The sequence below is a fragment of the Otolemur garnettii genome, unplaced genomic scaffold (genome assembly GCF_000181295.1).
Source record: "Otolemur garnettii isolate 467f Iridium unplaced genomic scaffold, OtoGar3 scaffold00245, whole genome shotgun sequence".
Lineage (NCBI taxonomy): Eukaryota > Metazoa > Chordata > Mammalia > Primates > Galagidae > Otolemur > Otolemur garnettii.
In genome coordinates, this window is record NW_003852640.1 from 279,595 (window position 1) to 292,706 (window position 13,112).

At 49.7% G+C, this 13,112-nt stretch overlaps 1 protein-coding gene across 1 annotated transcript in view; it reads left to right on the forward strand.

Annotated features, from left to right (window-relative positions):
- Window positions 1–8,543: 8,543 nt before the first annotated feature.
- The window catches only part of ARHGAP39 (Rho GTPase activating protein 39), a 47,734-nt gene continuing 43,165 nt past the window's right edge, over window positions 8,544–13,112 (forward strand). Inside the window, exon 1 of the mRNA XM_003802309.3 lies at window positions 8,544–8,660. Within this exon, the coding sequence (XP_003802357.1) occupies window positions 8,575–8,660 (86 nt within the window). The 5' untranslated portion in view covers window positions 8,544–8,574. The remainder of the gene's footprint in view (window positions 8,661–13,112) is intronic.

Here is a 13,112-nt window from a genome sequence, read left to right on the forward strand (position 1 = left end):
GGCTGGCGCCTTAGCCGGTTGAGCTATAGGCGCCGAGCCTGAATCCTGGCTCTTGACAGTGCTGGATAGACGTGTACTGCTGGTCAGAAGCCAGTGACAGGTGTGAGGAAATGCTGTGGTGCACTGGATGTCATACTGTTTGTTAAACATGCCTCATTCTAAAAGGTTTCTGTTCAGAATCAGCCAGTTATTTCATTTGAAATCAGTTTTTGTTGTTTGGTTCAGCCAACATCTGATGCATGGTGCACAGGCTGGGGTGTATAGCATCATCATAGCTTGGGCAGCCTGCACCTCCCAGGCTCAAGTGATTTTCCTGCCTCAGCCTCCTCCTGGGACTACAGGTGGCTACCATGCCCAACTAGTTTTAGTTTTTTCTCATTATGTTGTCCAGGCTGCTTGAGGACATTATTCTTAATTAGTGGATTTTTAAACAGTCAGCTTGTAGAGAGATTTAAGTAATATGCATAATACCTTGCCAGGCCGGGAGGCTCCGTGCCTGTAGCCTCAGCTACTCAGGAAGCGGAGGCAGGAGGATCCCTTGGGCCCAGGAGTTCAAGGCCTAGGGGAAGCTATGATTGCACCACTGTACTCCAGCCTGGGGGACAGACAGATTAGACCCTGTCTCTCAAAATAAAAGAAATCAGCAGGGTGCAGTGGCTCATGCCCATAATCCTAGCACTCTGGGAGGCCAAGGCAGGTGGATTGCTTGAGCTCAGAAGTTTGAGACCAGCCTGAGCAAGTGAGTCGCCATCTCTAAAACTAGCCAAGCATTGTGGCGGGCACCTGTAGTCCCAGTTACTTGGGAGGCTGAGGTAAGAGGATTGCTTGAGCCCAAGAGTTTGAGGCTGCTGTGAGCTGTTATGCCATAGCACTCTTCCCAGGGTGATAGAGTGAGAGTCTTATCTCAGAAAAAGAAAATCTTGGTCATAGAATTCAGTCACTGTTTGTTGAATTGGATTCCATAAAAAAAAAAAAAAGAACAGAAAAATACCCGGTGCCAAGTGGTACTGTCAGGTTGAGGCTCTTATTCCTTCGTGTGATCCAGATCTCCTGGAGCCTGAGCCACTGTGCTGTCCCTAGACCCTCCTCCAGGTGCTACTCCGGTCCCCAGGCACCTCCCTGCTGACATCACATTGGGATGTCCCTGCTGCCTGGGGTGAGGCAGCTCATTGACACGGAATCTATGCCACAGAGTCTGTAGTGGCCTTGTCGCTCACCCTGGAGAGGCTGTGAGAGCTCATATCCTGTTGGGGGCGTCCCAGGACACGAGGTTATGGGGAAGGCAGCTCCAAGGGGAGGTCAGACTTGTGCCCGGGCTGCATTTCCCACAGCTGCAGAGCCCTTCCATGGGTCCTGCCTCTGTTTCTCACAGCTGCGCCAGCTCAGACTTTGTGGATCAGCCAGGAACCTTTGTGGAGTCCAGTCACAGGCAAGGTTCCTCTGTCCCACCACTGGCCTGTGTGAGCAAGGAAGGGGCTATGTCCTGACTGTCTATCTTGGTACCTTGTCATTGGCAAGCAGAAGTGGGCACACAATGCTGCCCTATGTCCAAACAGCACTGTCCACCTATCAGGGGAGCTGCACTACAGTAGAAGGTCCCCATGCTACAACGAAGTGGCTCTAGATAGACTGTGCTCTGATGTCCTCGTCCCCCATCCCAGAAATGTTGAGGAAGCTCATCCCAGCCTGCTGAGGTGCTGGGAGCATAGATTCCAGCACAGTCTGGGACTGTCCTCAGAGCGGGAGCATATCTGTTAAGAGCAGCAGGTGCCGGAAATGCCCATCCTGTCTGCTGGGCTGTGTTGTCCCACCTGGCCTAGCCCAGCCCAGCCCAGCCCAGCCCAGCCCAGCCCAGGGAACCGGTAGGGAGGATGGGTATTGTCGCTGCAGCTTACAGTCAGGCTTTCAGATTGTGAAGCTGAGGTTGTTGCTCAGAACGTGGAGTCTTCTTCAGAAAGGGGCTGAGAGTGGAACTTGGGCCTTTAGGAAACGATGGTTTAGTCATAGTCAGGACTTGTTTATTCTGTTTCCCTACTTCAAACTCAGTGAAATGAACAAAGGGAATGAAAAATAAGGAACAAGATTTTCTACCATGAATCTGAAGAGTGGCCCTCGCAGAGAAGGGCATCAGTCAGTAGGCTAGCTGGGGTATTGAGTGAGGGTGCATTTTTATTTAATAAGAATGGACTTTTAGGGATCTCGTTGACAAGCATTTTCTTTAAAAAACAGGGAGTGGGCTGGGGTGGGGCATCTGGAGGTGAGCTAGAGGTGAAGTAGGGTGCTCTGAGTTTTTTGTCTACAAGATCCAGACTTGGAGGGGGTAAGGCAGGGAGACTGCAACCCACTGTCCTGGCTGCAGTTTGGGCCAAAAGAGGTGCAGTTCCCTGGGACCCGGGCTCCAGTAAGCCACCTCGGTCAGTGAACATGTCTAGCCATCAAACCCTTGAGGTGCCATTATGCGTGCTTGGGACATTATGAGTGCTGAGGATCAGCTTGTGCAGAGAGGACTCTGCCTGGGGCTGGGGGACCCTCCCTCACTGCCTCAGGCTGGGGGATGGGCAGTGGGAAGGCCTTCAAGGCTTTCTTCCTCCACTTTCCTGGTTCTGTTGGGGTGGGGGGCATGTTGTGTTGCTGTGTGGCAGCTGTGAGGCTTTACCCAGCCAGAGCCTGGAGGATGTGACATAGCCCTGTACTGGTGGGGTAGGAGGCTCTGTGTACTAGGAGAGGCTGCCCTGACTCAGTGCTGTCCCTGTCCTGGTCTGAAGAAGACCTTGCGTGGTATTGGAAGGAGGAAGAGAGCACCAAGAGAATCAGCTCAGGAGACTGAAGGAAGTCTTAGGTGGGACTCATCTGTATGCTGAACATCTAAGAATACAACATGTAAACAGGGAGAAAGGAGCTCAAAGCCAAGAGCACAGGAGGAGGTGAAGTGTGCTGGCAGAGCTGGGAGAATTGGACAGCAGACCGTGCCCGCTTGAGGCCCCATCAGCCACAGCAAGAAGCTGAGCGGTCGCTGTGGACTAGGTAGGCTGCTCGGAAACAGCGCTGTGCATAGGAGCTTGCAGAGCACAGAGGGGCCGTGCACCAGGGGAACCAATGGGTGTCAGTGGGGCCCATGACCCATGTGGGGGTGCACAGAGGAAATGCTATTCACAGGTGTGAGGGGAGCTGAGGGAGCAAAGCCTCTGTGGACAAACAGGCTCAAGTTCACATACTGAGAGGCAGAAGTGGGACACAGTGGCCAGCACTGGAGGGGACCATTGAGTGCAGCGAGTGTTGAAGAGGGCCCTCTGTGCAGACATGGCCCGTGTCAGCCAGCAGCTCTTCTCCAGGAGGCTGTAGAGCAAAGACAGCAAGTCTTTGAAAGGGGTGAGGAAAGTGCTGTTCAGGAAGCCATGTGGAGCATGTTGCCCTCTGTCTGTGGCAGTACACCGCTGCGGGCATGGATGGCCTCAGAACAGGCACTTAGAACCTGTGCCTAAACTTCACCATGGGACTAAGCGGTGATGATGGCTGAAGACCCAGACACAGAAAGACAGTGAATGCTAAATTCTGAGGCTGGGCTCAGCCGTAGCACAGCGGTCACAACACCAACCATATACATCAAAGCTGGCCAGTTCGAACCTGACCGGGGCCAGCTAAATAACAATGAAAACTGCAACATCAACAACAACAAAAAATAGCTAAGCATTGTGGTGGACGCCTGTAGTCCCAGCTACTCAGGAGACTAAGGCAAGAGAATCGCCTAAGCTCAAGAATTTGAGGTTGCTATGAGCTGTGATGCCACAGCACTCTACAGAGGGCAACAAAGTGAGACTCTATATTAAAAAAAAAGTTAAAAAAATTTGAATTCTGAGGCTGAAATGAATGTAATAATTTAAGACATTGATGATGTAAATTAAATAAGGAAAAGTTGGCATTAGAAATGGCCAAGATGGCTAGGCGCCTGTGGCTCAAGTGGCTAAGGTGCCAGCCACATGCACCTAAGGTGGCGGGTTCCAATCCAGCCTGGGCCTGCCAAAAAACAACAATGACAGGTGCAACCAAAAAATAGCCGGGCGTTGTGGTGGGTGCCTGTGGTCCCAGTTACTTGGGAGGCTGAGGCAGGAGACTTGCTTGAGCCCAGGAGTTGGAGGTTGCTGTGAGCTGTGATGCCATGGCACTGTACCCAGGGGGATAGCTTTAGGCTCTGTCTCAAAAAAAAAAAAAAATGGCCAAGATACTGCTGTCATCTTTCAAGGCCATGAATGGGTAGGTAAACGTCTAAAGTGATTAAAGAAAGATTAAGAGGCTAGGCTTTGGGCGGTGCCATATGCCGGAGGTGGTGGGTTCAAACCTAGCCCTGGCCAAAAAAAAAAATAGGCTAGGCTTTAATTATTTTGACTAAAATTGGGAAACAGAGCAGCACCTGTGGCTCAGTGAGTAGGGCACGAGCCCCAAATACCGAGGGTGCTGGGTTCAAACCCAGCCCTGGCCAGACTGCAACAAAATAATAGCCGGGCATTGTGGCAGGTACCTGTAGTCCCAGATACTTGGGAAGCTGAGGCAAGAGAATCACCTAAGCCCAAGAGCTGGAGGTTGCTGTGAGCTGTGACACTACGGCACTCTACTGAGGATGACAAAGTGAGACTCTGTCTCTAAAAAATAAAAAAAGTAAAATAAATTAAAATTGGGAAACAAAGCTAAAATCTTTACTATCATGATTTTAGCCTGATTCTGAACATTTCTGTCAGGTACTTATGGGGTAAAACAGAAATAATGGTTATAATTATTGGAAAATGTTGGAAAATTTCCTGACACAGGACAATATAGTCTCAAAAATAATAAGTGACAACAAATAGCTGGGTGTGGTGGCTCAGCCTGTGATCGCAGCACTCTGGGAGGCTGAGGCGGATGGATTGTTTGAGTTCAGGAGTTTGAAACCAGCCTGAGCAAGAGTAAGACACTGTCTACTAAATATAGAAAAATTAGCCAAGCATTGTGGTGGGCACCTGTAGTCCCATTTACTTGGGAGGCTGAGGCAAGGGGATCACTTGAACCCAGGAGTTAGAGGTTGCTATGAGCTGTGGCCCTGGAGCACTCTACCCAGGGCAACAAAGTGACTCTGTCTCAAAAAAAAAAAAAAGTTGAAGGCATACAAGAGGGTCACCTGTTTCTTCTCAGACATAAAATAAATTAGACAAAATATTTATTTATTTTATATTTGAGACACTACAGGTGCTTGCAATAATGCCTGGCCGTTTTTAGAGACGGGAGTCTCCATCTATCTCAGGCTAGCCTAGAACTCATGAGCTCAGGCAGTCCACCTGCCTTGGCCTTCCCAGAGTGCTAGGATTACAGGTGTGAGCCACCGTGCCTGGCCTAGTTTTTCTATTGTTATTTTTTCTACTGAGACAGAGTCTTACTTTGTTGCCCTACATAGAGTGCTATGGCATCATAGCTCACAGCAACTTCAAACTCTTGGGTTTAAGCCATTCTCTTGGCTCAGCCTCCCTAGTAGCTGCTACTACAGGGACCTGCCACAACTCCTGGCTATTTTCTTGTTGCAGTTGTCATTGTTGTTTAGCTGACCTGGGCCATGTTCCAACCCACCAGCCCCGGAGTATGTGGTTGGTCCTAACCATTGAGCAATGGACACCCAGCCTAGTTTTCCTATTTTTGGTAGAGATGGGGTCCTGCTTTGCTCAGGTTGGTCTTGGTTTCCCCAGAGTGCTAGGATTACAAGGATGAGCCACCAAAGCCTGGCCAGTCCTGAGCATTTTTTTTTTTTTATTTTTATTTATTATTTATTTTTTTTGTAGAGACAGAGTCTCACTTTATTGCCCTTGGTAGAGTGCCTTGGTGTCACACTGCTCATAGCAACCTCCAACTTCTGGGCTTAGGTGATTCTCTTGCCTCAGCCTCCTAGTTTGTTTTTTTATTTTTTGAGACAGTGTCTCATTATGTCGTCCTCCATAGAGTGCTGTGGTGTCACAACTCACAGCAACCTCGAACTCTTGGGTTTGCGCAATTCTCTTGCTTCAGCCTCCTAAGTAGCTGGGACTACAGGCGCATCCCACTACACTCGGCTATTTTTTGTTTCTAGTTTTTGTTGTTTGGTAGGCCCAGTCTGGATTCAAACCCACCAGTTCCCGTGTTAGGTGGCTGGCGCTCTAGCTGCTGAGCTACGGGCACCATTCAGTCCTAAGCATTTAAATAACTAATTGTTTGGATGTTTACAAGGCTGAAAGAAGGTGGCTTGGGGCATTTTCTTCCTGCTGGTGAGTTCAGCAGGGTTTAGGCTGGACTTTGGCCCCTCATCCATCAGGGCTTACAGTTTCTGATTGTCTGTGAGTGTTTCTTTCCTTTGATCCCAGGGCTAGCTGGGTTTCTGGCTTTGAGTCTTTTTTTTATTTCCTCTTATTTTTTTTTTTTTTTTTTTTGAGACAGAGCCTCAAGCTATTCCCTGGGTAGAGTGCTGTGACATCACATCTCACAGCAACCTCCAACTCCTGGGCTCAAGCAAGTCTCCTGCCTCCACCTCCCAAGTAGCTGGGACCACAGGTGCCTGCCACAATGCCCAGCTATTTTTTGGTTGCAGCTGTCATTGTTGTTTGGTGGCCCAGGCTGGATTTGAACCTGCCACCTTAGGTGTATGTGGCTGGCGCCTTAGCCACTTGAGCCACAGGCGTGGAGCCTTTTTATTTCCTCTTGAATTAACAGTTTTTGTCTACAAAATGGCCCCCCTCCTTGGGGGACGGGGTCCTGGGCTGGGCAGGGAGGGAAACGGAGCCCAACACACAGAGAACGCCTGTGCTTGGTTTCTGTAGACCTTGCCAAAGTGAGTCTGAGTGCAGAGGTGTGTGCTGGTGCATGACCCAACCCTGGGGACTGTCATGGGCCAGCTTCCCTGAGAACAGCACCCAGGCTGGAAACAGTGGGGCAGTCAGCTCTGACTGCTGGCAGAGGCTGTTTTTCTGACTTTGGACTTTATGAAAGGGAGCCATCCTGTGTGTATTCAGTTGTATCTGCCCCTTTCCCTCACCTTGACCTTTGGGAGATGGACCCTGTTGTTGAGGGATGGGGGGTTAGACTCACTGCTTTAGATTCCTGGGAGCACTTTGTGTGCTCATCCTCCACGTGTGACAGCTTCCTGAATGGTCCCAGAGCCCACTCCAGCTGCTGCCGGCACCAAGGCTGTAAGCCATGCATGCACCCAGGATGGGCATGTGCAGCCACAGGAAGTGGCCTGAGCTACGGTGGGAACAGGTTGGCCACACGTGCACATCCCACTACAGTGCACTCCAACTTGTGGTGCTACCTGCCCTTCCAGCACTTGATAGTCTTTTCCATTTTAGCAGTTTTGTTCTGTGTACTTTTTTTTTTGCAGTTTTTGGCCAGGGCTGCGTTTGAACCTGCCACCTCCGGCATAGGGAACCGGTGCCTTACTCCTTTGAACCATAGGCGCTACCCTCTGTGTACTAATTTTATTTTATTTTTTTTGAGACAGAGTTTCACTATGTTGCCCTCAGTAGAGTTCTGTTGTGTTACAGCTCACAGCAACCTCAAACTCTTGGTCTTAAGCGATTCTGTTTCCTCAGACTCCCAAGTAGCTGGGACTACAGGTGCTGCCATAATGCCCAGCTATTTTTAGAGACAGAATCTCGCTTTTGCTCAGGCTGGTCTTGAACATGTGAGCTCAGGCAATCTACCCGTCTTGGCCTCCCAAAGTGCTGGGATTATAGGCGTGAGCCATCCCTGTCATCTTCAGGTTGAGTAGGCTGGGGGCTGGGGACGGAGGTGGGAGAAAATCCATGTGTTTAAGTGGAGCTATGAAGTTTAACACAGCAGTGCTTGAAAGGGCCATTCCTCGGAGCGCTGTGGCTCAAAGGAGTAGGGCGCCGGCCCCATATGCCAGAGGTGGTGGGTTCAAACCCAGCCCCGGCCAAAAACTGCAAAACAAAAAAAAAAAAAGAAGAAGAAAGGGCCATTCCTCCTTGAGATGAGGTCTGCATCTGCCTGACTATCCTCAAGTGCCACCTTGTGCAGAGGCAGGGGCATGCCTGTGCTTTGGGCATGTTGTCCTATTTCATTTCCTGGTGATGGCTGGTTGCGTCTTGTCTGTCCACAGCTTAGGACACTGAGTCTCAGGCATGAGGCTGGCTAAGTGTGAGGGCGGAGCAGTCCCATGTCCTTATGTGCTCCCTACCAGTTCTCAAGTGCTCAGAATGTGCCTGCCTGTCCTTCCCCCTACCCCACCCCTGTGTGTGTGTGTGTGTGTTGGGCTGGATCTCAGCTGATGAGCCACTTTGCCCTGCTGCCCGAGAGGTCTGAGTGGCTTTGAAGCCATGCAGAGGCTGGGCACCGGGAGAGTCCTGGGGGCTCAGCTGCCTGGGGTCTCCTGGGTGCTGGGACGTCTGTTCTCGTTTCAGCCAGGCACTTGGCTGCGACAGGCTGGGCTGGGTTGCTTGTAATAAGGTATTTTCCAAATTGGAGCCTAGGTGCTTCTCTCTTATAGGGTGGCACTTTCTCCTCTGATGCTGGAGTCATCCTGATGATCCATTGGCGTCTGTCCCCTCTGCTCTGAGGAAGCAGATGGCAATGTCTCAGGCGCAGGATTATGAATGCAGGAGTCATAATGCTGACGTGCAGGAGGCGAGGATTTCAGGATCAAGCACTAGGTAAGGAGTGCCATCATGAACCCTTGGGAGGTGGGAGGGAGCAATATTTCTCCTTCAAAGAAAGAGATGTAGGGGCAGGGAGCCTCAGAGAGGCATGCTTGTGCCCTTGTCTTGGGTGCATGCTGGCCCTGTGCACAGCTCTGCTTAGGCTCTGGCCAGTTATTGGGGCTTTTGAACTTGGACATCCTGCACTCTACCTCTGATGCCTGTCAGGAGTAAGGCCCTGCTCTACCCCCCAGCATCTCCCACCTCAGCTGGACCTCACCCTGTGACTCTAGCTGGCCAGCCTCCTCTGGGCATTGCTCCCTCACAGGTGCAGGCAGCTGTAGGTTATTACTTTTATTTGTCCCATTTTTAAGTTTCTACTTAGAGATAGCATAAAGAGCAGTGGAGAGAGTGGGGCAGTCTGGACGTGCCTATGGCTCAGTGGGTAGGGCGCTGGACCCATATACTGAGGGTGGTAGGTTCAAACCAAGCCCCAGCCAACAAAAAATAGCCAGGCGTTGTGGTGGGCACCTGTAGTCCCGGCAACTTGAGAGCTTAGGTGTGTGGCCCCCGATGCTTATTATCTCCAGTGAGCCTGGCACTGGCTTCAGCCTTGGTCCTCTCTGCCACCTATCAGCTATACCAGCTGATGCCCTGCTGTCCTTCTTCATGTCCCCTCGGGTTCCTCTGGGTTGGGTGTGCCTCTGGCTGTTACCTGCTTAGGGTTTTAACCTGGTGGATTTCCACAGCTTTTCTCAGTCTTTGTTCTTACCGTAAGAAATGTTGCTCAAGTGGCTAAGGCGCCAGCCACATACACCTGAGCTGGCGGGTTCGAAACCAGCTCGGGCCCACCAAACAACAATGACGGCTGCAACCAAAAAATAGCCAGGTGTTGTGGCAGGTGCCTGTATTCCCAGCTACTTGGGAGGCAGAGGCAGGAGAATCACTTGAGCCCAGGAATTGGAGATTGCTGTGTGATTCCACGGCACTCTACCCGGGGCGATGCTTGAGGCTCTGTCTCAAAAAAAAAAAAGTTGCTGTTTTTGAAATAGCTTTCTTGGGTGTCATTTTGTCTGATGATTTCTTAGTGGGCTGCCACACAGGTGGTTTCAATCCCTAAGGATTCCACATCTGTAGATGCATATGGTCTGTGTGTCCTTGCTTGGTGCTGTCCCTTCCCATCACCTGATGAGGTCTGGCCTGTTCTCGCTGAGGTAGAATTCCTGTAATTCCTGCCTTCCCAGCAACCTCTGAGCACTCTGGGGCCTCAATTCTGACATTCCTGTTGCTCCTACTTTGAGCCAGACTTCCCTGGGGCTTCCTGACACAGGGCACTGGCATTCCAGCCCTACCACCCCTGCCACACTGTGGTTGGTGCTGACGCTGTCTGAGTAGGAGCCCACGTCTTCCATTGCTCTCCCTGGGTGGACTCATGAGCTCCTTGTTGTTTTACGTGGTTTGTGTCATTCCTGTACTGAATTACTATGGTGCTAACTCTGCCCCAGATGGTTCAGTGAGAGTCCTTTTGGAGGCTCCTGTGTCCTGGTGTCCCCATCATTCTTTGGAGAACTTCCTTCCTTCTGGTATAACTCTTTGCACAGCCCTGGAATTAGCTGTTTCCTGAGGAGCCTGGTTCCTCTAGGGAAGAAGAGTTAAAGGGCAAGGCCTGCTCTGACTGTGTGTGTTGCTCCTCAGTGCCTGTGCTGAGTAAGCACAGAGATGCATGCACACATGCACACGTGCACCCACAGTTCCAGTCAAGTCTCATACAAGTGGTTTTGGTCTTTCCCATCCTACTTGGCGGAAACCCTGGCTCCTGGGCACGCCAGCATGTTTCCTCACTCACCCGATACGTGTGGAATTGTCTCAGAGTCACTTCACCCAGTCCACTTAAAAAAGGTACAGACTGAAAAAGCTGAGAGTGGTATGCATTTCCCATGTGTACACTTCACCCCAGGGATGAACAGCACACTGTAACCCTGTGAATCACTTGATTAATTCTTTTCTTTTTGGCACTTCCTGTGGTTCTGACGTTCATTGAAACGCAACTGGCTTCACTTCTTTCAGTTAAAAGTTTCTTGTTCTCCCTTCCTATTCAAATGCTTCCAAAAGTCAAAACTGAAGGAAAGGCACATTCAGTAAGGGCTCATACCCTTTTCTGTGCCCCTACCTACCTGTTGCAAGTAGGAAAACTTCTTGGTTTTTGGTTTATTTTGTGTTTCCAGATGTTGGTGCTGCTATTTGTTTATATTTTTTGGAATATTTTATATTATTTGTTTATATTTTTAGATCTCTACTGAGATCTCTTGTCCACCTTTAAATTGGGTTATCTAACATTCTATTATTGAATTATAAGGTTTCTTTGTATATTCTGGATTTAAGTTCTTCGTTGGATAAATGATTTGCAAATGTTTTCTTCATTCTGTGGTTGTGTTTTCACTCCTTTTTTTTTTTTTCCTTTTAGAGACAGGGTCTCTCCCTGTCACCCAGGCAGGAGCATTGGTGTGGGACATGCCACCACACCTGACTAGTTTTTCTTTCTCTCTCTCTCTTTTTTCTTTTCATTATCCAGATAGGATCTCACTATGTGAGACAGGCTGGTCTCAAGCTTGTGGGCTCCTATAATCCTCTCCCCTGGACCTCCCAAAGCACTGGCATAACAAATGTGAGCCTTTGTACTCAACCCTTTTCTTTTCTTTTTTTTTTTTTTTTTTTTTTTGCAGTTTTTGGCCAGGGCTGGGTTTGAACCCACAATCTCTGGCATATGGGACCAGTGCCTTACTCTTCTGAGCCAGAGGCACCACCCTATTTTCATGCGATTGTTTATCACACAGAAATTTTCATTTTATGAACTTCAATTACCTACTGCTTACCTTTTTGTTTGTGCTTTATATGTCATATCTAAGAATCTATTGCCAGGGCAGTGCCTGTGCTCAGTGAGTAGGGTGCCGGCCCCATATACCGAGGGTGGCGGGTTCAAACCCGGCCCCAGCTAAACTGCAATGACAACAAAAAAATAGTTGGGCGTTGTGGCAGGCACCTGTAGTCCCAGCTACTGGGGAGGCTGAGGCAAGAGAATTGCCTAAGCCCAGGAGTTGGAGGTTGCTGTGAGCTGTGTGATGCCACGGCACTCTACTGAGAGTGGTAAAGTGAGACCTGTCTCTACAAAAAAAAAAATTAAAAAAAGAATCTATTGCCAAATCTAGGGTCTTACAGATGCACCCCATTTTCTTTAAGTGTTATAATTTTAGCTTTTATGTTTAGGTCTTTGATCTATTTTGAATGAATTTTGTATTCTGGTATGAGGTGGGGGCCACCTTCATTCTTGTGCAGGCAGCTGTCCATGTATTTCAGGGTAATTTGTTGAAGAGACTGTCCTTTTCTCATTGAGTGGTCTTGACACCTCTTAAGGATCTTGGGGTAGGGAAAATTTTTTCACTCTTGTCCCACTTACCTGGGAAGTTGCTCAATTGATATGTGGTACTCATTATCTCCACTTGGGAAATACATACTTGGACAGATCATTGTCTGTAAATAAACATCTCTAAGAAACAGGAGCCCCAGGAAGGCTGCATCTGTGCGACCTCACACTCTGAAGATTACTGAGGCAGCCTGTTCCCTGCCGCCTTCAGTCTCGACCTAGGGATCATAAACAGCTTTTATCCTTCCATCTGTCACCAAATGGCTTATTTTTCTCTTCCCAGTTCATTTAAATACTGTTACCAAAAAAATCTTCCTCATAGACACAGCTCTGATTATGTAAGCAGGGTATTGCCAACCTCTGGACTTCCTGTAGGACCTTGTCTCCTGTCTGTGAAGCTCCCCCACCCCCTGCCCCATGGGGCAATTCCCACGCCTCCCATCCTCGTCTCCACACCAGCCTGGTGTAGCCATTTGTCCCTGCATCCATGCTGCCCTTTAGCCTGGGGGTTCAGCTGGCTCAGGCACCAACCCCAGCTAACAAGAGGTGTGTTCTCCAGTCCACATGGTGTTGGCCCTTCCCACCTTGCCTGACAAGGAGCCAATCTGCAGACGTGGCACTGCCATCTACATGCAGCCACCAGTTAGACTCTCCTCCTTGTCCTCAAGGTCCAGCTCTTGGCGAGTCCATGGGACACCTGAGAGTGGGCCACCCCTCTGTGCTCTGAAGCCCTCGCGATGGACATATGCTGAATGTTGCCTTATTCTGGCAGTGGCTTCCTGAGGCCTAGTGTCCTGTCATTGTCTGCCCTCTCGTTTCCTGACCATCTTAGTTCAATACTGTCCCCCACGAGGTGCCCAGAACATTCTTAAAAGACTGCTGTCCTGGTTTGGCGCCTGTGGCTCAAGTGGCTAAGGCGCCAGCCTCATACACCTAAAGTGGCAGGTTCGAATCCAGCCCGGGCCCACCAAACAACAATGATGGCTGCAACCAAAAAATAGCTGGGTATTGTGGCAGGCACCTGTGGTCCCAGCTACTTGGGAGGC